Consider the following 26,172-nt stretch of genomic DNA (forward strand, 5'->3'; position numbering starts at 1 on the left):
GTCATCCCAATACTTTGGAGACTGAGACAGAAGGATTATGAGTTCAAGGCCAGTCTTAGTAACTTAGCAAGGCTATTAACAACTGTTTCAAATAAAACATAAAAAGGTCTGGAGGTAGAGCTCAGTGAGAGAAGACCCCTGAATAAATGAATCCCCAGTACCATATTTTAAAAAATTGTCCAGTGGACATATTTTGTATGGGAAACAGTTTGTGAGAAGTAGAATCATTTAGCTTTTGGGACCTTTTAGAGATGTTTAATGGCATCTAGATTAATAATTCCTTATGGCCTAAAAATTCTCTATTCATAATAAGAATTCCATAATTTTTTCTATTGAAAACGCACAATAGTAATCGACAGTATTATTTTAAAGTCGATCAGCAATAGAATAACTTACTGAATGATATCTAACTTGGACACCAATATTTTACTCCTTATTAGATTCAAGAGCACTTACTATGGATGTTTTTGTCTCTTTTCTTCTCCTCTTTCTCCTCCTCCTCCTTTGCTCTTTTTAATTTTAGTCCCAGATGTTGTCCTTTACATAACTATACCATAATAAGCAGCTCCTTTGAGATAGGATATTAAAGCACAGTGATGACCTGAAGTTATGTCTTTATCATGTTCCCTTGAATTTTATAAATTGAGAGATTATTTATAATCTTGTGGGCTGAGTTATATACATTTACCCACTAAAGAAATCCACTTTCATCGATAATGGAAAGTTTAACTTCTTGCTGTCTAAATAGAAGGCCTTATCCTATTAAGAAAACAAGTGAATCTTGAAGGATAATAGAAAGGAGGTCGGATAGGTAGAGAAAGATCTAAAGTTTTATGTCTTCCTCTCTGAGAGGAGGCTCGGGTGGGGATATTTAACAGTGAGCCTTAGACAGCAGAGGGACAGAGAGATTGACAGAGTCAGAAAGATATCAGAAGAGAAAAATTGGAATGACAGTGAATGCCAGACACAGGCATTCACCTGGTGACCCATTACCATTAACCTGCATGTCTTCCTCTACAATGACCGCACATTCTCAAAGACCTCATCCTACTCTGACAAATGTGATTTCAGCCAAACTCCAGGAATCACCGGGGCTGTATGATGGCCGTGGCCAAGCAATGTCCACAGGAGAATTTCAGTAGTGCCTGCTAGACGTTGATTTTAACATTCCCATGCTTTCTGTTCCACAGGTTTTCTGAACCAGATGAATAACTCCAGTCACTCCGTCCTTCAGCCTTCCTTCCAAGGCTGCATGCAGCTCATCCAGGTGGACGATCAGCTGGTAAACCTCTATGAAGTGGCCCAGAGGAAGCCAGGAAGCTTTGCGAATGTCAGCATCGACATGTGTGCCATCATAGACAGGTAAATAGTCCCTCCACCCCACCTCAGGCCACCCTGACTTTACGGATGTGCATTACCGTTGTGTGGCCAGCGGAACATCCCAAAGAAAAAGACAGAAATAAAAACAGGCTGGTTGGGAGATGTCCTTTATAGCGTCTCTTGTAGTACATTTGTGATATTAATGGGGACATGCTTTCTGTGAGGATTATAGAGAGAGAATGGAACCATCAGTGATGTCAGTCAACCTCCTAGAATGTGAGCATCATGCAAGGGGGGAATTTATTTGGAGTCTGTTTCCTAGGTCACAAACTGAAGTGTCCCTTCTCACCTCATCCCAAGTCATGACTTAGCTCCTGCAAATGGTTCCATCCAAGCGTCCCTCTGAAGGAAAAGAGGTATTACAGGATGTTACTGGGAAAATGGGATTGGGTGATGCAGACTCTAGAATGGCTGGTTCTGCTCACAGAACAGACGTGAAGAAATACTACAAAAATCTTATCTTAGTTTTTGCAAATGTGGGAAGTTGTGTTTCATCAGAATTTTTTTAAATTTATTTTTATTGGTGCATTGTAATCATATATCACATTGGAATACGAGACTTGAGAGGAACAAGCACACATCATCCAATTAGCCCTCATCCAGCCCCCATCCCATTCCCTCCCCCTCCCTCGATCCCATGCTTGTTTGGTGATTAACTTTGACACATTTGTTTATGTACCTCCTGCATTTTAAAGAGGCTCCATCCTCCACTATTTCATACCCTCTGATTGGTCACCTTAGTTGCTTCACTATAGGGCCCTTTCTATAGCTCGACCTCTTCCTGTTGCCCCTTTCCTCCTAGTTATTGCTGATTAGGAGAAGCATCTGGTTTTTATTTTCTGTGATATTTCTCTGTGCATGCCCCATTGCAAGTACCGATCCCACTCTTGACGGCCCTAGTAGTGGCCTGGCTACCCGGTGGACTCATCCAGACCTCACTGGCTCAAGCAGTGGCCTTGCTCATGGGAGGGCCTGATTCTGGTCTCCCTGGCCCCGACACCGGCCTAACCCCTCAGTAATTCTCACAGAGTAGAGAGATACAAGTTTCATATGATGTATTCTCACTGTGTTGCATATACCATCTTAGCATAGTCCTTAAAGAAGCTTTTCATGCACACCTCTAATCCCAGTACTTGGGAGGCTGAGACTGGAGGATCACAGGTTCAAGGCCAGTCTGGGAAACTTAGTGAAACCCTTAGCAACTTAGTGAGACTTCATTTCAAACTGAAAATTATAAAAAAAAAAAGAGCTAGTGGTAAAGCTTACAGGTAGAATACCTCTGTGTTCAATTCCAAGCACCAAAAATAAAAAGCCTTTATTTTAACATTAAGATATTTCATTTTGAGATGTTTTAGTCTGTTGACAAACTGCAACATCTACCTACAAGTTAAATTAAAAGAACTTACTAAGATATTTTCAAATTTTGTGAGGAAGGGCTATCTTATTCAGAAAAAATAATTTAATTGGTTTTATATATGGAAAATAACTCCAGATAATGGAGGGGAAACCTCAGCAAAGCTGAAATGGAAGAATAGGAGATGAAGGCTGAGGTTAATTAATGGAGGAGCTACATTCGAATATATGTAAACGTATGAATATAGCATGGTCAACCTGGATACTCATTGTTGGGAAGGGGTGAAGAGGAAGCAGGGGGTAGGAGAGGACACCAGGCACAGTCTGAATGTATGCTAGTTTCAATATGATTCACATAAAAATTTTTAAAAAGTGGAAAAAAGTTTCTTAATTTTTTTTCAGTAGTAGGGATGGAAGCTAGGGGTATTTTATCTCAGAACTATACCCCCAGCTCTATTTTTTATTGTTTATTTTGAAACATAGTCTCAATGAGTTGCAGAAGGCCTCACTAAGTAGCTGAAGCTATCTGAGAACCATGATCCTCCTGTCTCAGCCTCTCAAATGCTGGGATTACAAGCGTGGCCATGCCCAGAAAAGTTTCTTAAATTTTTAAATAAGATACCACTCTTACTTCAGTCTGCCCCCCCCAAAGTCAGACCTTAAGTGGACATCCTTGGGGAGTCATTCCAAAACATATAATTAATAGAGTAACTTTTTAAAGTCTAAATATGTTTATAATACAACAAATACAAGACATACTAACTCTTTCTCTCTTTTCTTTCTTTTGTGGTACTGGGGATTGAACCCGGGGCCTCCCACAGAGTGGACAAGCACTCTGCCACTGAGCTACATCTCTAGTCTACATCCTATTAGCTTCTGTGACATGTGACATGTGTGAGAAATGGTTAAAACTAATGGTACCAATAGCCAAAGCAGTTTATATTTCAATAGAAGAGTGAACAATTGTAATAGAAATATACTCCTAATTTTTGAACCATTAATAATATATTAGCTATTATTTCCGCCTAAAAGCAAGTGGTAACAGTAATCATAAAGCCGAGAAATGAATGTTTTAGAGATCATTTTTTCTGATGTTAGATATTTATCTACATATTTTAATGATTGTTTTCTAGGTAGGAAATTTTTCTTTCTAATAGCTATACAACGTATTGAAGTCTTTTAGTACCTCATCTTCTTTCCATGTCAGTAGCTTTAATGAGACAGTAGTTTCTGTCAATAATACTCAGGTCACCTCATTTAGCTTTGCAAACAGGCTAGATTTTGAATTACTCTTTCAGTTCAAGCATCACACTCCCTGACCATTATATCTAAATCATTTGTTACCAAAGAGGCACAGGTGATGTTGAGACTTTAATGCTTTATTCTCATAGTGATAACAGGAGTGAAAGTGACCCAGAGGTGTAAAAACGATTTTGATAAATGAAAAGAACAAAAATGGCCCTCCTGGTAAGGAGACCAACATTGGGGCACACCGGGGGAGACATTTTCACTTTGGGGCTGATACTGGTGTATTTTCTTTTTCTTCTCTCTTCTCTCTTCCTTCTCAATCTCTTTACCTCTCTCTTTCTCTCTTGTCTTCCTTGTCTCTCTCTCTTTCTCTGGGTATGTATGTATGTATGCATTTCTTTTCCAAAATGGGTAAGTCCGCACATCCATATGCATGTTGCCAAGTTTTATTTAATAGATAGAACAGAGAACACTTCTTTCTATTGATTAGGACTAAGACTTAGAAGATGAGCAGTGGAGGAAGGGGTCACCTTTGAAACATCACCTCAACATTCTTAAACCCATCATGGAAATGCTTTTCTGCTTGAACTATTTTTAGGGCAACAAATACAATATATTAAACACCACAAGATGAAATGATATTTTTTATTCACCTAAAACGTTCCCAGTTCAGAATCTTGAGGCGTAAGGGCTGTATTTTTGTATATATGATATAGGAGTATATTCAGTTCATCGACAAGTTTGGCAATTATACCACCCTTAGTCTGCATTTTACAAGGTGAGCATTCTCACAGTTTTAGCCTATTCTCATACAGCAGCGACCTACCAAGATAATCCATAAAAATCACATCCCTCATCCCAACGTGGTCAATATTCTAACTGTTGTAACCCCAAACAACTGACCACACAGTTTAAAGGAAGGAAGATTTGATTTATTTCCTCACAACTTTTGGAGATTCTAGATTTCAGCCTATGAAAAACAGAGACAGAGGGAAAAGGGGGAAAGAGAGAGGGAACGAGAGGGAGAGAGAAGGAAGGGGAGTGGGGAGGAAGGGCTCTAATCTCACATCATGGAGGCAGGCAGGAAGCAAAGAAGCAAGAAAACAACAGGATTCAAAGACAAAAGCACAGTCCCTGAGCCACACCCTCAATGACCTCCAGGCACAGCCCATTTGCCTAGGTTACCACTTAGTAAATCCATTACAGTGGGTTTATCTAATGGTAAGATTACAGTGCTCATGTCTTAATTATATCAACTCTAAACTATAATGCATGAGCTCTTCAGGGGCATTCTTTGTTTAATCATAATACCACCTATATCTCCTTACTAACTGAAGCTACCCAGTATCGACCACTTTACTTTCACATTTTCTTTTTTATTCTTTTTTATTTTATTTATTTATTTATTTTTGGTGGTACTGGGGTTCCTGGAAGCCCTTCTACCTCTGGGCTACACTCCCAGACCTATTTCACACTTTTTATTTGGAAACAGGGTCTCTTAAACCAGCAAGACTGGCTTCGAACCTGTGTGATCCTCCTGTCTCCGCCTCCCAAGAGCGGGGATTACAAGCGTGCGCCACCATGCCCGGCACTTTCACATTTTCTAAATACTCACTTAAGGAAGCCTGAAGCTCGCTATTTCTTTCTTTCTTTCTTTTTTTCTTTCTTTCTTTCTTTCTTTTTTTTCTTTTTCTTTCTTTCAAATTCCAGCTTGATTGATTGGATAGTTGTTTTTGAGGAGAAAAATGATAAGTGAGAGCACAGAGTAAAAAAACATAGAGAAGTACTATCACAGTCTGGTTTTTATAAAATGTTTGGATATAATAGGAGCAGCTGCAGTGGTCTGATGAGTAGAACTTTGGGGAATAGTTGGGAAAGTTGCTTCTAAAGGAGCTTTTCTATGTGTCACACTGGAGAACCCTATGATCTTTGCTGTTTTTCTTTCTTTGTGTGTGCTTTTGCATGCGGCTTGTTTTGTTTACTCATTTGCTTCCTGAATACAGCACTGAATCCAGTGAAATACAAGTATGCCAAGCTACAGGATTATGCATCTGACATTATTTTCTCAGTGTATACTAGACATCAGGCAATGTTTCAGGTACTTGAGAGAAATCCATGAACAAAACAAAAATTCATGAACCTCTGAAGCTGGCATTCTAAGGTAGGGCAGACTGGCAGATAGGGTAAATCATAATTTAAAAGATAAGTAATATAGTGAGTTAGAAGGACTGTTATGGAGAAAAGCCTAGCAAAGGAACAAGGATGGTCATGACAGGAGCGAAGGAGTTGAGTTACAGTTTAAATAGTCTGGGCAGTGTAAGCCTTATTGAAAAGGTAGTACTAAAGTAAGTCTTGAAAAAGGTAACAAAATTTACTGGTTTATAGGAAGAGTATTCTAGGCAAAGAAAATAGTCCAAAGAGGCTGCCTGGCATGACCAAGAATCAGCAAAGAATCCAGAGTGGCTAGCTTGGAAGGACAGGAAGGGTTACATGGAAGAAGACTCTCACAGACCTAGAGCTGAGATCCTGAACATTTGGAGCTTATTGAAAGGAATTAGCTTTTATTTCAAGGGGCTTGGGAGCCATTGCACAGGCTGTATGAGTCTGGCTATGGGATGAAGAAAGGGAGAAGTAGAGATGGGAAACCAAAGCAAATAGTATTCCCATAATCCAGGGAGACATATTTGCCTGGATCAGGGAGCTGGCACAAGTAGCAATGAGAGGTGGTCCATTTGGAATATAGTAGAAGGTATAGTCAGTAGGATTTAATGATGGATTAAATGTAGTGTATGGTAGGAAAAAAAGAAAATAGAAATATGTCCAAATTATTAGGTAAGAACAGCTGAAAAGATAGAGTTGTCAAGGGGGTTTGTGGTAAGAAAAAAATAATAAATTTAGTGTTGGATATGAGTAAAAATGTCTATTGAAAATCTAAGTCAAAATGGCAAGAAGGCAATTGGGTATAAATATGTAAAAGTAAATATCTCTATGTAATTCCTGGATATTATATCAAGAGTGAGTTAAGAAAATTATCAAAAGCAACATATATTGAGTATGAACTAAGGACAAGGTAATTATTAGGTACCACTGATAAGAGGAAGTAGAAGCCAGATTCAGAAATCTCACAGAGAAGATACTGAATCTGCAGTGGAAACTTCAGAAGATTCTCCATCTCTGTTCTCAAATGAGTGGTTCAGGTGGAGGTGCCCAGAGCTTAGAGGACAGAGAGATTCTTACAAGAAGGTCCATGGAGAAGGTACCAGGTGATTCATGGAGTGGTAAGAAACAGAGAGTAGTGGAATTTGAGAGAGAAGTATTCTCTGCTATAAGATGACCATGTAAACACTGTCATAGGGAAATGTTGTGGCCCTAGATAAGAGTATGTGACTGCTTTATCTTCCTTTCATGATCATATTAGATGTCAGGGGTGGGGCAAGAAGCCAAAGACTCAGTCTTCAGTAAACAGACTTCACAGTTATTAGACTTCAAAGTAGGAAAAGAAGCAGATGCTATAATTTGAAAAGCAGCTTTTGATAGGTACAAAAATGTAGGCGAATTATGATGTATGCCTAAACCATTCCTCTAAGATTTAAATGATAAAGAGATATATATCCTAAGAGAAAACTAGATCAAGATATCAGGAGAAAAGGAAACTACAGACCAACGTCACTTATGAAGATAAATATTTATGAAAGTGTTCGGCAAAAAAGTAGCAAACTGAATTCAGCAAAGAATGAGAAAGATTAGACACAGTAAGCCTTTGTGAGTGACAGATCACGATGTTTGACTGTGTCGGGTCTTTGGTATCTTTCATGGCCATCTGATGAGCAGTCATAGGATTCTAAGAGAGGAGACAGGAGTGGACTGGAGCCTCTCCTGCCTGGGGAAGCTTCTGGTTTGCAACTTTCTGTGATATTTCCCCAGGAAGGAGAATTTTCACCAAACTCTCATTGATAAAAAATAATCATAAAAAGGTGAGTTGTCCACAGGATAACCCCTCCATTTCTACTTGCATTGCTACCATCTTTTATCCACTCTTAGGAACCTCATGCCATTGGTTCTGTGTAGCAGATATCTCTAGGTATTGGACCCACCTCCCATCGTCAATCCTTTTCTCTTCAACCTGAGACCAAGAACCTTCTAAAACACTCTAGAGCCAAAGTTAGGTTCATCCACTTCCTACTCCAGGGAGAAGCACCAGAATCACTCAAGGTCATTTCAGAGTTGAGGGAGGGATGGGTCAGGAGTGGGTAGCTAGGGGCTAGAGAGAGTCCCAGAAAGTCCTGGCAGGCATCGATTAGAAGTTGTCATCTAAAGAAGTCACTGAGATGGACAGTATTCTTCAAACATACGAATCCACGTGCAGCCCTGTTTGATTTGCTTTCTGTGGTTGTAATTACTCAGGACGTGTGGGGAGGAGGTGCCTGGTGTTAAAATAGTTGAGCTTAAGTAGGTGGTGATCATGCTTGGGTTGGCAGGATTTGTTTGTTTTGCAAATAACAGTAAAGTCCAGTTCACAAGCTGTGGTTTCTATTTCAAGCCCAAAGCCAGCCTGTGCAGCTTAGCTGCCAGCAAGATGTGTTTCACTGTATCTCAGGCAGGGGCAGCCAAGTGACACAGCCCTGGCCACCAGACAGGAGCAGAAGGTGACTGTGGCGTTCTTGAGGAAGCTTTTCTTTCCCTGATGTAGATCTGAACCTTTCACCCCCACCATCCTTGTTGAAAAGCTCTAGAGGTGGCAGGAGCTCTAAGGAGGAGAAACCAGAGACCAATCCACCCCTTGGCTACTTTCCATAGGAAACAGAAACTTAATCCTTGTTTATTTAAGTCAATATGAGTCAAACTTAATTTTCTTAGTGCCAAAGGCTGTCTTCCTTCCCTCATCTGCAACTTCTAAAATTAGCCCAGCACTTTTCTTTTTACCAAACTGACTCCTAAGTGTTTCTTGGAGGGAAATTAGCCTCTATTTATTTTAGGATACATTCATTTGCATTCCACAGCCTGGTGTGGTATCTTACACCTGTAATCCCTGTACTTGGGAGGCAGAAACAGGAGGATCAGAGGTCTGAGACCAGCCTTAGCAATTTAGCAATACTCTGAGTAAGCTACTGAGACTCTGTTTCAACATAAGAAATAGAACTGGAAATGTACCTCAGAGGAGGAATGCCACTGGGTTCAATCCTCAACCCATAGCACCACAAACACACAAAGACACACACACACACACACCAAAAAAAAAGCAGAAGCAACAACAAATATATGCATTCTACTGATATCTCATAGGGAATGGAATTTAAGGGTCTAAAAAGTAATTTAGAGGTCAAAGAAATCTCATACTGTTAACAGTCTACAACCATCTTTTACCAGGGCTATAAAAACTAGTAAAGGCGACTCATTAGAATTGAAATCTTTTTTGTTCTTTTCTATCCACCTTACTTGTAAAAATATCAGGAAACAGAACCAGCAAACATTTCGGATGGCATAGAGAGTGAAAAAGGAAGAATAAATGCCCAAACTTAAACACAGCCTGCAGAATTACCCCTTGAGAATTGTGGATGACTGTATCCTAATCCTGAGTTAGCAATTAATTCTTTGTTGTATTTTTGGATGGAAGTGCATAATCACACACACTGTATTTATTTTTTAATTCAATGCTTTCCTCTCAAGAACATCGACCCAGTTTAATTTTTTTCTACTTAAAGGAAAATAAGAACAAGAACGCTTACTTTTTAATTTTTTTTATTTTTATGTGGATCTTATTGAAAATGGCATACATTCAGATAGTGCTTGGTGCCCTCCCCCCAACCCCTTCTCCTCCTCCCAACAACGAGGGTCCAGGTTGACCAAGCTACATTCCTACTATTTTTTTTTTTGGTGGTACTGGGGTTCCTGGAAGCCCTTCTACCTCCAGGCTACACTCCCAGACCTATTTTTTATTTTTGGAAACAGGGTCTCTTAAGCCAGCACGGCTGGCTTCGAACCTGCGTGATCCTCCTATCTCCGCCTCCCAAGCGCGGGGATTACAAGCGTGCACCACCACGCCCGGCTACATTCCTACTTTTACACAAATCCAAATGTAGCTCCTTCATTAATCAACCTCAGCCTTCTTCCACCCCTACCCTTCCCTTCTAGCTTTGCTGAGGATTCCCCTCCATTATCAGGAGATTACGAACATTTAAATGAGGGTTGGATAGATACGGCGTGAAACTATGAAAACTAAGTTGACTCTGTTTGAAAATGAATGAATTTAGTTCATAAAAAGGCCATGAGTTTCTATAAATCAGCTTTATAGCGTACAGTCCTGGTGTGGCTTTTGAGTCCTGGCAGCCTCTGTACAACCCCTTACTGGAGGCCCGAGTGTGAAGAGCGGGCTTTGCTCTGCTGCCCCGCCAGGCTCCTTCCTGCTTGGTCAGCTCTGTTCCTGCTGCCCACTGCTGTGTCAGGGTTCCTCCTGGCTTTAGGGCTTTCGGCTATGACTTGGCTACTGCTGGGACCAGGTTCTGGGGTCTGTGTAAAGTGACAGTTGGTCCCAGTTTGTCTGAGACTATCTTGGTTTTAGCATTGAAAGTTCCATGAATGGAGAAATGTTTCAGTACTGGGTAAACTAAGACAATCCATAAATCTACATCTTTATGTTCTATGTTTTACTTCCAACTCTTTATCTGGTCTACCAGCCATCCAGCCATAGGAACTTTTATAGAGACCATACGGATCTGTGGTGATTTCCATGTGTCCTGGAAACTATGAAAAACGTGAAAATGAGTCACGGTGTGTGTGTCGGTCAGGAGAGGTCAGCGATTGTTCTCTTCAGCCCGCTTTCTGCCTCAGCATGCTGTGCACTCCTCTCTAATGTATAGCTGCCTCTCAGGCTGGTATGAAGCCCTCTGCAAATGGCATTAGCCAAAGCCACCGTTCTCAGTCTCCAATTGAGATTCATTCAGTCAAAATGTACTTATTCAAGATCACATTTGGCAGTGAACAGGCCTTCTCGGGACTCAATACCCAGGTGATGGAGAAAGGGGCTCCGTCTTAACATAACACTCTCCCTTCTGTGCCTGTTCACTTGGGCTGCCTCTCATTTGCTCTCAAAGACCTAGCTCTTTCAAACCATATATATATATGTGTGTGTGTGTGTGTGTGTGTGTGTGTATAGGCAATATACATATATATATATATATGTATAGCATATATATATATTTATTGTAAACATACATACACACACACACACACACACACACACACACACACACACACACACACACACACATATATATATATATGGTATGTTTGTTAAAAATGATGAAGTTTTTCTGGTCCTGGGTATTAAACTCAGGACATTTTCCTTCAGAGCTATACTTTCAGCTCTTTAAATTTTATTTATATACTATTTTTTGCAGTACTGATAATGGAACCCAGGAACATTCTACCTCTAAGCTCCACCCCCAACCCTATTTTCTATTCTTTATTTTGAAACTGAATCTTACTGAGTCCAAAGGGCCTCACTAAGTAGCTGAGGCTGTCCTTGAACCAGCATCCTCCTGGTCTTGGTCTCCCAAATGCTGGAATTATGAGCATGAACCATCATGCCCTGGCTTTTATTTTTTATTCTGAAATAGGATCTCCCTGAGTTACTGATGCTGGCCTTGAACTCCAGATCCTTTGTCTCAGCCTCCCGATTACCAGGATCAAGGATATGTGTCACCAGTAAAGGCTAAATCTAAAAAATAACAAAAAACCTTCACTTATCATCCTGGTAAGGGAAAGGCCAGCCCCACAAACATGAAGACTTCTGTAGTGACAATGTTCAGCCCTTCTTTTCTCTTCCCCCAGGGTCTGCTTGACTGCAAATTGCCACCCCCTGGGTTGAGGCCTCCACCTCCTGGTTTTTCATATACCCCCAGGCCCACTGCCCCCTTTCATGCTCTCTTTAGAAATGTTAATGTCTTCAATTAGATTGCTGTCCAACTGTGCCAGTACTTGTCTTACAATTGTCTTTTACCATTAGGTACTTACTTCATTACCCAAGCTGCAGGCTTCTGAGGAGAGCTTACCTTCACTTTCTGATAATTATGCACAAAAGCTCAAGGAAGTAGAAAGCCTCTCACATTAACTTTACATTATTTGAAACTTCACGCGGGCTCAGTTCCCACAGCACTGTGTCTTTGACCCCTTCTGACTCCACAGCAGCCAGAACAGGTTGTCTGGAACTAATTCTGGAAGAACTTGCCAACAAGCAATTTTCCATGAGTGAAACTGGACTTCCTTATGGAAAATACTCTTTAAACATACCCGTAAGACAGAAGTTGCTTAAGGCCCCCAAACTGAATCACTAACTTAAACACATAGAGAGCAGGGTGTGGTGGCCATGCTTGTAATCTCAGTATTTCAGAGGCTGAGATAGGAGGATCCAGGTTCCTGGCTGCCTCAGCTACTTAGTGGGGCCCTTTGCAACTCAGTGAGACCTGTTTCAAAATAGAATTAAAAAAAAATAGGGCTAGGGGTATAGCTTGCAGGTAGAATGCCCTGAGTTCTATCCCTAGTACTGCAAAAAAAAAAAAAAAAAAAGGAGAAAGAAAGAATGAATGAATCTAGTCAAAGGATCTAGCTTTCCTTTCCTTTTGTTCTTTCTCTCTCTCTCTCTCTCTCTCTCTCTCTCTCTCTCTCTCTCTCAATTTTTTTTTCTTGTTGTTTTGGTGTTGGTCATTGAACCCAGCAGTATCCTACCTTCGAGCTATACCCTCAACCCTAGTTTTATATTTTATTTTAAAAGAGGTTCTCATTAGGTTGCTGAGGGCCTGGCAATGGGGCTGAGGCTGGCCTCAAACCTGCCATCCTACTGTCTCAGCCTACTAAGTACTGAGGTTACAACGTGTGCTAACACACCACACCCGGCTCCAGCTTTTATTCTTATAGGATGGTTCATATTATAGTTCTGTATCTACCATGTCTCTTTTTCTTATCTTGAATCCTATTGATTTTGTTCACTGAAAGTAGCTGTGTTCCTCCTTAGTTCAGAACAAATCAAACTACTCACATTTATCCAGTAAGTTGTGTTTTCTCATGCTATGTCAGAATTATTTCTGATGTTATTTGGCATGGCTCTCTAATACACACACACACACACACACACACACACACACACACACACACACCCTTCAGTGTTAATCCCAGGCTTCATCCAGTTTGATCTTTAACTCTATTTACAAAGCCACATGGTTTCTTCTAGATGGAATCCAGAGGAGAGTAGTTTCTTCTTTATATTGAAACATTAAAGCCTTAGCATCATCTATGTGTAACCAAGATTTCAGATTTCAGGTAAGTAATCTAAAGGTATTGTCACCAGAGGAGTTCCTAGGACTTTCCAGAGCGGAATCTCGGTTCTAAACAAGTGTGGATCCTGACAAACATTGCAGAAATGAATTTAATGATTCACAGTCACAAGTAGAGATTTACCTGGGAAAGCAGAGACATGCTCAAGGGAAAATGTGGGCCATCTTAAAAGGGAGGTATGTTTTGAGAGTCCTAGGGTCTCCTTTTATTTTTTTATTTTTTCTTAACTTTTTTCTTAATAATTTTCTTAGCATGATGATATATACTTTTACTTTTCACTACCTAACATCAGTTATATTCTATTTATTTTATTTTATTTTTTATGTGGATCATATTGGAAAAGGCATACATTCACACATGCTTGGTGCTCACCTTCCCTGCTTCCCTTTCCTCTCCCTCCCAACAATGAGTGTCCAGCTAGGCTCTCCTTTTAAAGGAAACTTGGTGAGGGCCAGAGCTTGGGAAGGTAAGTGTAGATGGCACCACAGTATTTTTATGGTGGTCTGCTCATTCACAGGATCCTTAGGCTGCCATGGTCTGCATTTTCTGATCAGTAGATAGCATGGGAAAGTGCCCAATGTTACAAGTTTCTTAAAAGATCATATCTTTCTTTGCTTAGTCTATTTATTATCTAGGTTAATGAACAGTGCACAAGGAAATTTTCCTGAGTGAGTTTACAGTAATTCTAAGACTTGCCAATTTCTCCGAAATTTGGGAGTGATAGGCTTGGGCGTGAGACATACAGAAAAAAGAACTGGTTCAGGGAGGAAAGGTGCGCAGAACTTCAGCATAAGACTTTCAAATTAAAATGATAGTTTTCTTGTCCTTCCTATTGTCTTTCTCTGTACCTTTCATTTCATGTATCCTGGAATCTGAGTATCCCACATCCAGGCAAAGCCTTGATCAAGTCAGTTACCACTTGGAAGTGATTTCAAAGTGATGTTATTTATAAGTACAAATAGACTACTAGAATAGCAAAAACTAGAGAGAGAGAGAAAGAGAGAGAGAGAGAGAGAAGAGAGAGACAGACAGACAGACAGACAGACAGACAGACAGACATGTCATAGGAGATAAGTCTCCCAAGGAGGGAAAAAAGCTGAATTAACCATTTTAGGATTCAACGACAACCCTATTCTTCTTTGATGTATTGCATGTATTAGGACAAAAGAAAACTATATTTGCTTTTGGCATGGCATATAGCTGTGCTTTGACATTTAAATCCCTGGGAAGGCCTAGTGCATGAAAGTAATGTCAGAAATATAGTCATGTGTTTGAAGATAAGCAGAAATGAAAAAGATAAATAATTTCCACACATAGCTGAATTTCAACACATAGCTGAATCAACTACAGAAAGACTTTAATAAGTCATTCAGTTTCCTTCCTTGCTCTTGATAGTGTATTGCCTGAGACATAAAAACAACAGGAAGCAATTTTAAAACCTTTAAATATTGCTATTCACAAATATTTTCTCAAAATAGTTGCTTTTATCAGTTGCATAGATACATTACAATTTTTTGAGTGAATACTAATAACTCATTAATACCTTCTCCTAAACCAACTTGATAGGTGTCTAGACAGCATTTCTTTTGTGTAAAAAAAAAAAAAAAAAAAAAAAAAAAAAAAGAATAGGTCTTGTTACCCACAGCTTGATGGAAGAATATGGAGCTGTGTGCTGCCTTCCTCCGTCTACTGTACCTTCTGCCATGCTGTGTGGGAGTCACTTATTCCTCTCCTGATGTGTTTATGCAAGTCATACTTCTTATTGCAATCGCATGGTTTAATAAGGTGGTAATTAATTTTTCAAATGAGTAGATGCAGAAAAAATAGTTTTTGGTAAATTCAAATGAAAAAAAACTTAGACAAGTAGCCAAAAATAGCCATCAAAAACACATACTAGCTGGGCATAGTAGGGCATGTTTTGTGATCCCAGTCCTTGGGAGGCGGAGACAGGAGGATAGAACAGGTTCGAAGCCAGCCTAAGCTACTTACTGAAGCTCTCAGCAACTTAGTGAAACCGTGTTACCAAATAAAATATAAAATAGGTCTGAGAGTGTAGCACAGAGATAGAAAGCCCCTGGGTTCCATCCCCAGTACCACACACACACACACAGCCCACCACCAAAACATTACTTAAGTGGGGTCAGAGAAAATTCAAAAACTTACAGAGATTCATAAAAATTGAGCTCAACTCACTCAGTGGCTTCAATTTTCACTATACCTTAAGGAATGAGGACTGAGAATGGAGGGTGATGCTTCAGGCAAAGGATGCCACCATCAGAAAGGGTGTTAGACTAGAATTGTTGACTTCTTGTCAGCCAGCTCCACCCAAAGACTTCTGAGCAGCTCAGCCATGAAATTTATATGATACAGGGTTTTCAGTTAAACTACAATGGCGATGGTATATTTTGTTTTAAGGACTTCTTTCTCCACTGAATTTCATTAAGCCATTAAACCCAACGTACTGAAAGTGTTCTATTGTTCTCTGATCTGGATATGAATAAAAAAGTTTTACAAAGTAGAGTTCACTTTTTTTCTTGTTGCTTTCTCTTTCTGAGTAATCTTTGTATCCCCAGCAGTAGAGATGGAAGGGGGAAAGAGAAAGAAGGAATGGAGGGAGGGAAGGAGGGAAAGACAGGAGGTAGAATGGGAGAGAGAAGCAAGGTAAAGAAAGGAAAAAAGATTATTAAATCTCATTGATTTCTAGTTTATTAGAATGGGACTTATTTTACTTTCATAACATAAAAATCAAGAATAAAAATTAAAGAGGCCTTTCACAGCAGTTTGAAAAAAATTATTCACTATTTAAATGATTTATAACAAAAACAAGGCAAAACCAGAGAACTGTTTTATGGAGATTTGGCATTTGCCATTGTCCGTACTTTCTCATTGAACATGTGACCACACCTGGGTCTGAAAACTCATATCACAGAAAAAGCAATGTCAGAGAGTCGAGTCAGAGAATGGCGGGAGTGCAGGCTTGCTAGCAGATCAGCTTCTCCACTGCAGGGGCTGAGAGGATGCAGATGTAGCATGGAATTATGAGGGAGAGGCACAGGTTAGAGATGGTAGAAACACTAGTGTCTCTTCTTGAAACTGATGAAGATATTCAGGAAGTCAGGTGCCCACTCTCTTCAGTAATTTCCTAGTCAGGTGTTTCTGTCATGGCAGCTGGTAGGTGGCTTTAATTTTGAAGAGGAGAGGCAAGGGACATCTACACCAACTTAACCCTATTGTACAGTTCCAGGTAAAACATGTTTCAAATGATCAACATGTTGCTGATTGTGGTGGTACATACCAGTAATCCCAGGACTTGGGAGGCTGAGACAGGAGGATTTCAAGTGTGAGTCCAGTATGAGCTATTTTTTTTTCATTATTTAAATGATTTATAACTACAAAAACAAAGCAAAACCAAAGAACTGTTTTATGGAGACTTGGCATTTGCCATCGTTTGTTCGTTGAATATGACACCCTGGTCACATGCTTGAGCAAGACACTCTTTCAAAATAAAGAAGAAAATAGGGCTTGGAAGTATAGTTCAGTGGTCGAGTACCCTTGCATTCAATTCCCAGTAATAGGCACACCTGTGCAAGTTCATGCACACACACACACACACACACGCACACTCTTAGCACGTCTATATGCAGAGCTGCGTAGAATCTCCCCCAACAGTTAAGGCAGCGAATGAAACAGATGCCAAACATTTTTATCTGTTTCTAGCCGCTCATCAAACACCACTAGGTTCAAATGCAGAGTATTTTTTCAGCCAAAGCAGCCTCAGATCCCCAAAGAGGAACTTATGCAACTATTATCATAACCCGCACTCAGAGGTGTGATCTATACAAAACCAGTGGGAGAATAAAACATATTGTTTAGCTCTGTGACCAAAATTTGCTATTTGTTTAAGTCAATGAAGAGCAAGTAAAATCGGAGCTTTGGTTTAGGTTGGTTTTGTGTATGGTTTTATTCATACTTCCAAAACACTAGTCTTTAGAATGCCACAAGATTACGTGTTTATGTTATCTAAAATTCTGAAGCATCCATTACACCTGCTGTTTGTGCTTCTTGTGTTATTAGGAATTTGTTAGAACTCAAATCTCATTTTATTTACCCAATCCCAATCAGAAAGAAGGTCCCATGAAAGAGAATAATACAGATGGGAGAGGTGGGGGAACATGTATGTACTTATTTGGAATCCTGTTGAAAAAATAAGCCTGTAATTAATTTTAGCAAATAAATTTCAGTATCTGAAAAGGATATCCCAATTTGCAGATTGGTTTAAATAGACCATTATCTACACTCATGATAAAGGAAAACCCTCTAAGTGCCATACAACATTTGTTTATAGGATTAACTTTGTTTTCCTTTAACAAATAGTGCCTTTTGCACTTTTATTCTGGTTGTTTAACAGTCTTTGCTTCTTTGGCATAGTCCCAAGGAAGCTTCATCAAAATGAAAATTATTTTCATGGACACACTTCGGTGAAGACCCCCTCTGGGTAAATAGACGTGACATCAAAGTGAATTATTTTTCTTTTTGTTGAAACTTCAAACATTTGGAAATTAGAGAAGAAAATTTGACATTTTCAAAGTTAAAAACATCATCCACACAGAGGCAAGTTCTTTGCACATAGTTATTTTATTTCATTATTTAAGGGACATTTGTTAATCTCTTATGAAGGTCATGGCACTGCTACTGCTCTGCAGGAACAGAAAACCAAAAGATTTAGAATAGGCTTTTTTTTTTCTCAGGAAATGTGCAAATTTAGACAGCAAAACAGAAAGCATTCATAAATGTTCAATTCATATTAAGAATTGTGTGTAGAGCGTGGTGGTGCACTCCTGTAATCTCAGTACTTAGGAAGCTGTGGCAGGAGAATTGAAGGTTCCAGACCAGCCTTATCAACTTAGCAAGAATGTGTTTCAAGATAAAAAATAGGGATGGGGTGTAGCTCAGAGATAAAACACTCCTTGGTTAAATCCCCAGTGTCATGTCTGGTCTCTCTCTCTCTCTCTCTCTCTCTCTCTCTCTCTCTCTCTCTCTCTCTCACACACACACACACACACACACACACACACACACACACACGCACAAAGAATTATGTCTTTGTGGTTAAAGATGATGATTTTCATAGGAAATTAAGGAAGAAAAAAACCATGGTGGGTGAGAAAGGAAAAAAGCCAGGCAAAAGCAAGGATGTGAGAGGGCCATTTCTAAAACATTCAAGAGATCCTTTAAACAACAGCAGAATGCTTGTGTAGGGGATGCATGGAGAAGTTGGAAAGATAGGTTTCTTCTTCATCCATTGATCTTTTTTTTTTTTTTTTTTTGGTCCTGAGGATAGAATCCAGGGACATTCTACCTCCAAGCTACACCTTTTGTCCCATTTTTTTTATTGTTTATTTTTTGAAACAGGGTCTCACTAAGTTGTGGAGAGCCTCACTAAGTAGCTGAGGCTGTCCACGAACTGCGATCTTCCAGTCTCAGCCTCCCCAATGCTGGGATTACGAGTGTGCACCACCATACCCAGCTTTCCATTGATCTATTGATTGCACAGTCACTCCTGGATTACCTACAACATGTCAAGGACAGTATTAACCTTGAAAGAAATACAATTTTTGGAAGCCAACTGAAGAATGAAAGAGACATTTTATGGCACAAAACTGGTAAATGCCACAATTGAAGGATGAATGAGCAATGGCATGTCTTATTGTACCTGACATCCAGGTTAGGATGGAGGGGATCACCGAGGAGCAGATCACAGGCACAGGGACCAACATTCGAATACTCCAGGGGGTTGGGAAGAAGGTGTTGAAGGACAGGGGTGGTGAAGACTCAGATTCACACAGTAAACTCAAATAGTCATAATGGCTTCTTTTGGAGACTGGCAGCTACTGGTGAAGCTAGATATTCAGGGAGAACCAAACAGGGTCTTCATGTATCTTTTCTTCATTTACTAAAAGGATTGACCCATTGAACAATGATCCATTGAACAGCAAAGAACCCCTGAAGGACTTTCAAGGGAGTCAGGTTTTGTAGCACTAACATTTGCTCTGATTTGAGCAGAGGTAGCGGGAGCACCACGATTGTGGCAACACTAAAAGCAGATGGAAAAGAGTTCATCCTTGGTATTTAGGAGTTAGATTAAAGATAACTCATTCTGGATGGAAGTAAGACATGTGGTGTCAGGAAAGAAATACTGGTTTCAGAGTTGGGAAAGGCTTTGTTGGAATGGAAAAGTAGCCTTCATAGTCCCAGAACAATGTTTTCTCTTAATATTTATTTAGCAGTTAATGCATTGATTAAAATAAGGTTTCAGTAGGACCTAGAAAGCAGTGAAAACCAGTAGCAGTAACTGACTAACAGAGGGTACAGAGAAAGAAAATTAAAGTAGGAGAGACAGAGCTGGATTAGAAGTGCCAATAATGAGGGAGAGTCATAACAAAGACAGGAGGTGAGAAGATACTATTTGGCATGGTAGACATTTGCTAAATGTGGCTATTGAGCACTTCAAAATCAACTACTCATTGAGATGTGCTGCAAGTGTCGAATGTGCAACAGATTCTGGATACTTAGCACACATAAGGAAATGCATTTCAAAAAGTTTATGCTGCGCCAGGTGTGGTGGCACAAACTCTTAATCCCAGTACTTGGGATGCTGAGACAGGAAAATATCAGGTTTGCATCTACCCTCAGCTACTTAGTGAGGCCCTCCAAAACTTAGAGTCTTTTTCAAAAATAAAGAGTAAAAAATAAGATTGGAGGTATAACTTGAAGGTAGAATGTCCTTAATTTCAATCCCAGTACTGTAAAAATTTTTCATGTTTATTTTAATAGTTTTATGTTTTATATATATATTATTAATGTATCAATTTTCTTTTTCTTTTTACTTATTAATGCAATAATCATAAGAGTTGAAATTGCATATGGTATATATGGTTATATATGAATAATACCTGATAATAAGCCCTGATGAGCTTATGTATGACTATTCAGAGTTGATATAATTAAGTCATCATGGGTGCTGTAATTTCATCAGTGAACAAGAGGAAAGTCCCTGGGGTACAAGTCTGAAGATTATATATGTTCCCTGTTCCCTTTGCTCATGGTCTTGCTGCTGGCATCCATGATGTGAGAATGGAGCCTGCCCGCCCCCACTCTCTACTTCCCATCACCATGCACTGAGCGCTGCAGACTTGGCCTGACATGGATTGAACCTCTGAAATCTCCAAAAGCTGTGAGCATATAAATAAATATTCCTTTCTCTGAGCTATGTGTGGTCACACACAACTTATTGTCTGTGTCACAATACGTGAACAATAAGTTGGTGTTGTGCTTATTGTGTTGTGCTTTTGTACTTATTTTGCCATGCTGTTGGGCTACAGCAGTAGAATGATGATTGAGACACACATGGTACATATAGTTGTTGATAAGTGTGGCCAAGAATCTTCCTCTTGTTAGTTCTAGTTGGGTAGAATGGTAGCTAAGAAAGGCTCTCCAGCTTTTTTCTTGGTCTTGTCCATAGGTGAGTTAAAATATTCATGAAACTTCTGATGGGTCTCAGCAAACTGTCCTTCAGAACTGTTTTATTCCAGAAACAATAGGGATTCCCTGAAGATCCACAGAGCTGGCATCATTCTGAAGTTCTCAGTCCCTTTTAATTAGTTAGAAGTTTCCTTAAGCAAATAGCACCTCTTGAGAATATCTTTACAGACATAGAAGCCAGATGTTTTGATTTTCTCCTGGAATATTAATTCCCTATTCATTAAAAATAAAATAAGTATTCAATGGAAAAAATGAAGCCTAAATTATGTAGATAATATTTTAAGTGAGTGCAGGTTAGGACATCCTGTCCAAAGAGTAATTTCTTCCACTGAAATATCAGTCAATTACATTATTGTGCATTTTTAAATCAACATTACTGCAAATAAAGTTTGGGTCTCAGTAAAATATTTGCTTTCAGCTACTAAAAACAAAGATTCAGTTACAAATTCTTAGGTTAATCTGAAGTGTATTAGTCCACATGTAAAATGACTGAAGAGACCACCCAAAATTTATATGGTAACTCCAGAAAGTAACTGGAGACCCTGATTCTACATTCTATTTCAGGTTCCTCCTCAGTTCATAGCTTCATTCCCCTTGTGACAAAATGGCTGATAGAACTCAAGTCATTTCATCTAACTTACAAGAAGGGAAGCAGGAGGGCCCCCTTTCTCTTTTAATACACCTTCCCGGAAATTTGTGCAACACTTCACTTATGTTTTAGAACTGTAATCATGAATGCAGTGATGGCAAATAGCCCAGGAATTAGTCTCATTCTAGGTGGTGACGTGTCTACGGACATCTCAGGGACTGTCACTGGAGAAGAACCTAGGTGTATCTGTTATGGGATAGGCAAGTAGCAGTATCTGCCTAGGAGACTTCTCAAAAAATCAAGAAAATGATACAAAATATAAAAAATGGTTAGAAGTGCATGCTTCTAGAAATAATTGCTATAGTGTTTATATAATTTATTCAAGCTTTATATTTTATAATTTTCCAACAATTAAAAAAATATATTTACCAAATTTCAGTGGTAGGCAATAGACATTTTGGCTGAATAGGATGCTGCCTCTGTCATCAAGGATTTCATGGTAGACTTGCAGGGATTCTTGTATATTCTAGTTCTTATTCTGATCACTTACTTGAAATTAATCAATACCACTGCCTTTTGAGAAGACTGGGATTCTTAAAAGCACAATGGTCTCTCAGACCCTTGGAGTCTGGCCCTTGTCCTTTCTAGCTTCATCTCATGTTCTTTTCCTTTCCCTCCTTCTGTCTGCACTGGCCTGTGGTGAGTTCTGGGCATTCAGTTTTCATGGGCTCTTGTGTGCACCATCATCTGAGTGTGGACTTGCTGAAGCCCTACTAGTCTCTCCTGCATTCTAATCCTCAGTTATCAATTCATAGGGAATTGCATTAGATAATCCATCCCAGACTCTCAAAGCCTGGGTCAGGTTTTCTTTTTAACTTGTCTACAATTACATATTCAAGGCTGTGGTTCTATTCCTTTCTTCCTTCTTGATTATGGGGGTTCATAAAAGTGAGGAACAGATCTGAGCTTGCTCCCCATTGTGACTTCAGGACCCAGCACAGTGCCTGACATGCAGTAATCTCTAATACTTTTTTTTTAATTGGTAGAAAGAATGAATGAGTTTAATAGTAACACACATAAAAATGGTACTAAAATCATAAAGAAGGAAAATAATTATTTAAAATGGAGGAACTCAGCAATGATTTATGGAAGAAATGACATTAAAACTGATCCTTCAAGGACAGAGAAACTGTCCCAAGATAATAAGGGACATGGATGTTATAAACTAAGGTGTGTGCCATGTCTGAAGTAGGAAGTTGTCCCAAATTCTTAGAAAATCAGAGTCTGTGCTTTAATCTGTGGTCCAGGAAAGCTGTGCTTATGTTCAAGTACATACATTCCAGAGGAGTTATCAGATTTTACCCATTGGAAGATATTCCTACTTCAACTGGTTGATTTTTCAAAACTCTTCAACTATTGACTTCTTCACCCTTCCTCTTCCAATCAGTGGTCAGAAAATCCTATAGTACACTGGAAATATTTTTAAAGCAATGATTTACAATGAAGACATGTGCTCGGCCCTCCATCTTTCCTCATGGGTCAAGTAAAGCAGAAAAAGATGTAGTTTTCTTTGAAAATAAAGTTTCAGGATACTTTCTTCTTAGAGAAACTAGATTTTTGAGGTCACAAGGAAACATAAGTTTTAAAGAAATGTGTTCAAGTTGCTAGAGCAGGACAGACAGAAGTTTCCCCGAGAGAGCTCTCTGTTGGGGATCCCTGCGAGTGCCAGTGAGAAGGTTGTATGTAGCACAGTTGATGTAGATCAATGCAGAAGTGAGGCTCCAAAGTTATCCACATGGTACATACCTGAGTCACGAGTCCTTTCGATAACAGGATGACAGAGAGGTTGGCTGGAGATAATGAGCTTTTGATGAGCAGGGGAACATGAGGTGAAGAGAAAAAAAGGCTAAGGAAATTAAATCAAAGTTTTTCAGGAGCATAACTAGTTCTGTCTGGTACTTCTCAATCTCTTATATGCATATGAATCATCTGGGATCTTATTAAAAGACAGTCTCTGTTCAGTGGGTCTGTAGTGAGAACTGAGGGTTGTGCATTTCAAACCAGCTCCAGAATAACGGTGCTGCTGCTGGCTCGTGGGCCACAACTTGAATATGTCAAGTTCTGACCTCTGTGTCCTGGCTGACAGGTATGTAAAAAGGCAGTGTGTGTGATGAGGAAGAAGGTCAGTGATGTGAGCCTTCAAAGTGTTACACAACAGAAACACCTGCTGTCTTTACCATTTCCATGGAAAATAAATCAAAGCAGTAGAAATCACCTGAGATAGCCTGGTCCATGCTTGAAACACTACAGCGCTAATTAGCATTTTCTCAAAACTCATAAGTACCTCTGTTTCTCACCTGTATCACCTGTTCTCCTTAGAATGCTGTGCTTACATGTTGGATAGAAAAACAGAAGAGTGTTTTTCAATAATTCACTGTGAAAAGGAACTAACACTGGAATGTTTCATGATATCTAAATTTGTGCTTTCTTAATACTTATTCATGCATAGATTCTCTATCAGTAACATTTTCTTAATTTGGTCCTCTCATTGTAAACAACTGCACAAGTAAGCATTCTTTGTTACAAACAAAACTCAAGAAAAATATAAAAGAAAAAGTCTGGTGGGTTTAAGAAGAAATGTAATTCTCTAGCTCAGAATTGGTAGAAGGCAGAACCCAATGAAGGCAAGACATTCACACACATATCACAGTCAATCACTAAGCCAAGCATGAGAAGGAGGGAGGGGAGAAGGAATAGGGTGGGAATTGGGGAAGGGCTAAATAAGCGATGTGTGCGTGCATGCCTCTCCCATCTTGTAGTCCACTAAGATGCATGACTACAATGCACCAAACAATAAAAAGCCAGAGTCTGTCACTTGTCACCAGACTCGAGGTTCCAGACTGTCCCTCAGCCACCTGGAATGGCCTCACTGACCCTGAACCTTTTTTTGCCACCTGAAAACCCAGTTTCTGATGGGAGAATGCTGTTGACTATGCTGGCAATTCTTGCAGCATCTTCTCTTTGCTTGTCTACCTGAGTCTTCCTTGGCCGAGGATAACACTCTGTCCCACTTAGCTTGCCATATCCTACTAGTAGAAATGTCTTCCATGGAAATCAATTCAAACTAGTTCATGTCAGAAAAAAGTTGTAATGCTACACAGGAAGTGATTTTGAAAAACGTTGTGGAAATGCCAAATAAGGGTTTATAACAGTAAGTTCATTATAGAATTTGCCATTAACTGGGCATCCTTTACTAGTGACAGGAATGCAACAGATATGAATTGGTACTGCACTGGACATACTAAAACACATCTTCACATTATCTGTTACATGCAAGCCCTATTGTCATTGGTACTAACAGAAGTTATTGAGTCAAGATAGCTTTTACCCCTGTTGATGATTGAACTCAAGGACATTCTACCTCTTAGTTATACCCCCAGTTTTATTTTATTTATTATTTTTGAAACAGGGTCTTACTAAGTTTCTCAGGGCCTCCCTAAGTTGCTAAAGCTTGATTTGAACCTGAAATTCTCTACTCTCAGCATCCTATATACTGGAATTATAGGCATGTGTGGCCATCATGTCCAGCTCAAGACAGTTTTGTTTTTTTTTTTTTGGTGGTACTGGGGTTCCTGGAAGCCCCTTCTCTCTCTGGGCTATACTCCCAGACTGTTTTTTTATTTATTTGGAAACAGGGTCTCTTAAGCCAGAGAGGCTGACTACGAACCTGTGCAATCCTCCTCTCTCTGCCTCCCAAGCATGGGGATTATAAGCGTGTGCCACCACGCCTGGCTCAAGACAGTTTTAAAAGCATATATTTATGAATCTTTACTCAAATGCTCTATGTTGCATTCATATCTTTTCTAATCCCATATCAGCTGTCTATATCATGTGTCTATATTGCATTCATATCTTTCCTAATCCCAAATTGACTGAGTTTTTCTAGTATATTTTTTAATTTGTTTATTGGTGCATTATAGTACAACATCTTAATGGGATACACAATGGTAGAAACATACATGTACACATTACCCCATTAGCCCTTACCCAATTCCTGCCACATTTCCTCATCCTCCCTCCTTCTCATGCTTGGCTCAGTGATTGACTTTGATGTGTTTTAAGTACATCATATGCATTAGAGAATTTCCCTCTTCCCCTCTCCCCATTCCCTCAGATACTCAGAAGTGGTATTGCTGGATAAATGGTAAGTTTGCTCCCATTCTCCTGAGGATTCTCCATACTGTTTTTCAAAGTGGTTGCACTAATTTACAATCCCATCAACAATGTTTTAGAGTTCCCACTTCTCCATGTCCTCACCAGCATTTGTGGTTGGTTGTGGTTTGAATGATTGCCATTCTAATTGGAGTTAGGTGAAATCTCAGGGTAGTTTTGATTTGCATCTCAGGGTAGTTTTGATTGCTAATGATGTTGAGCATTTTTTCATGCATTTATTGGCCATTTCAATTTCTTCCTTCATGAGGTATCTGTTTAATTCACTTGCCCATTTTTTATTGAGTTATTTGTTTTCTTAGTGCTGAGTTTCTTGAGTTCTCTATATATTCTAAATATTAGTCCTCTATCAGAGAAATAGTTGCCAAAACTATTGCTGAACAGAAGCTTTTCAGTTTCATGCAATCCACATTTTGATTCACCTTCTAGTTTCTTTTGCCTTTGGGGTCTTGTTGAGAAAGTTTTTATCTGTGCCTGTGTGTTACAGTGTTGGACCTATG

At 39.4% G+C, this 26,172-nt stretch overlaps 1 protein-coding gene across 1 annotated transcript in view; it reads left to right on the plus strand.

Moving 5' to 3' along the window:
- CNTNAP2 (contactin associated protein 2) overlaps window positions 1–26,172 on the plus strand; it is a gene marked incomplete at both ends in the record, with an annotated part of 1,557,236 nt that overhangs the window by 590,189 nt on the left and 940,875 nt on the right. The window contains one exon of the mRNA XM_080701281.1: window positions 1,191–1,362. Coding sequence (XP_080557407.1) covers window positions 1,191–1,362 — 172 coding nt within the window. The remainder of the gene's footprint in view (window positions 1–1,190; window positions 1,363–26,172) is intronic.

Source organism: Muscardinus avellanarius (genome assembly GCF_963383645.1).
Source record: "Muscardinus avellanarius genome assembly, chromosome: 9".
Lineage (NCBI taxonomy): Eukaryota > Metazoa > Chordata > Mammalia > Rodentia > Gliridae > Muscardinus > Muscardinus avellanarius.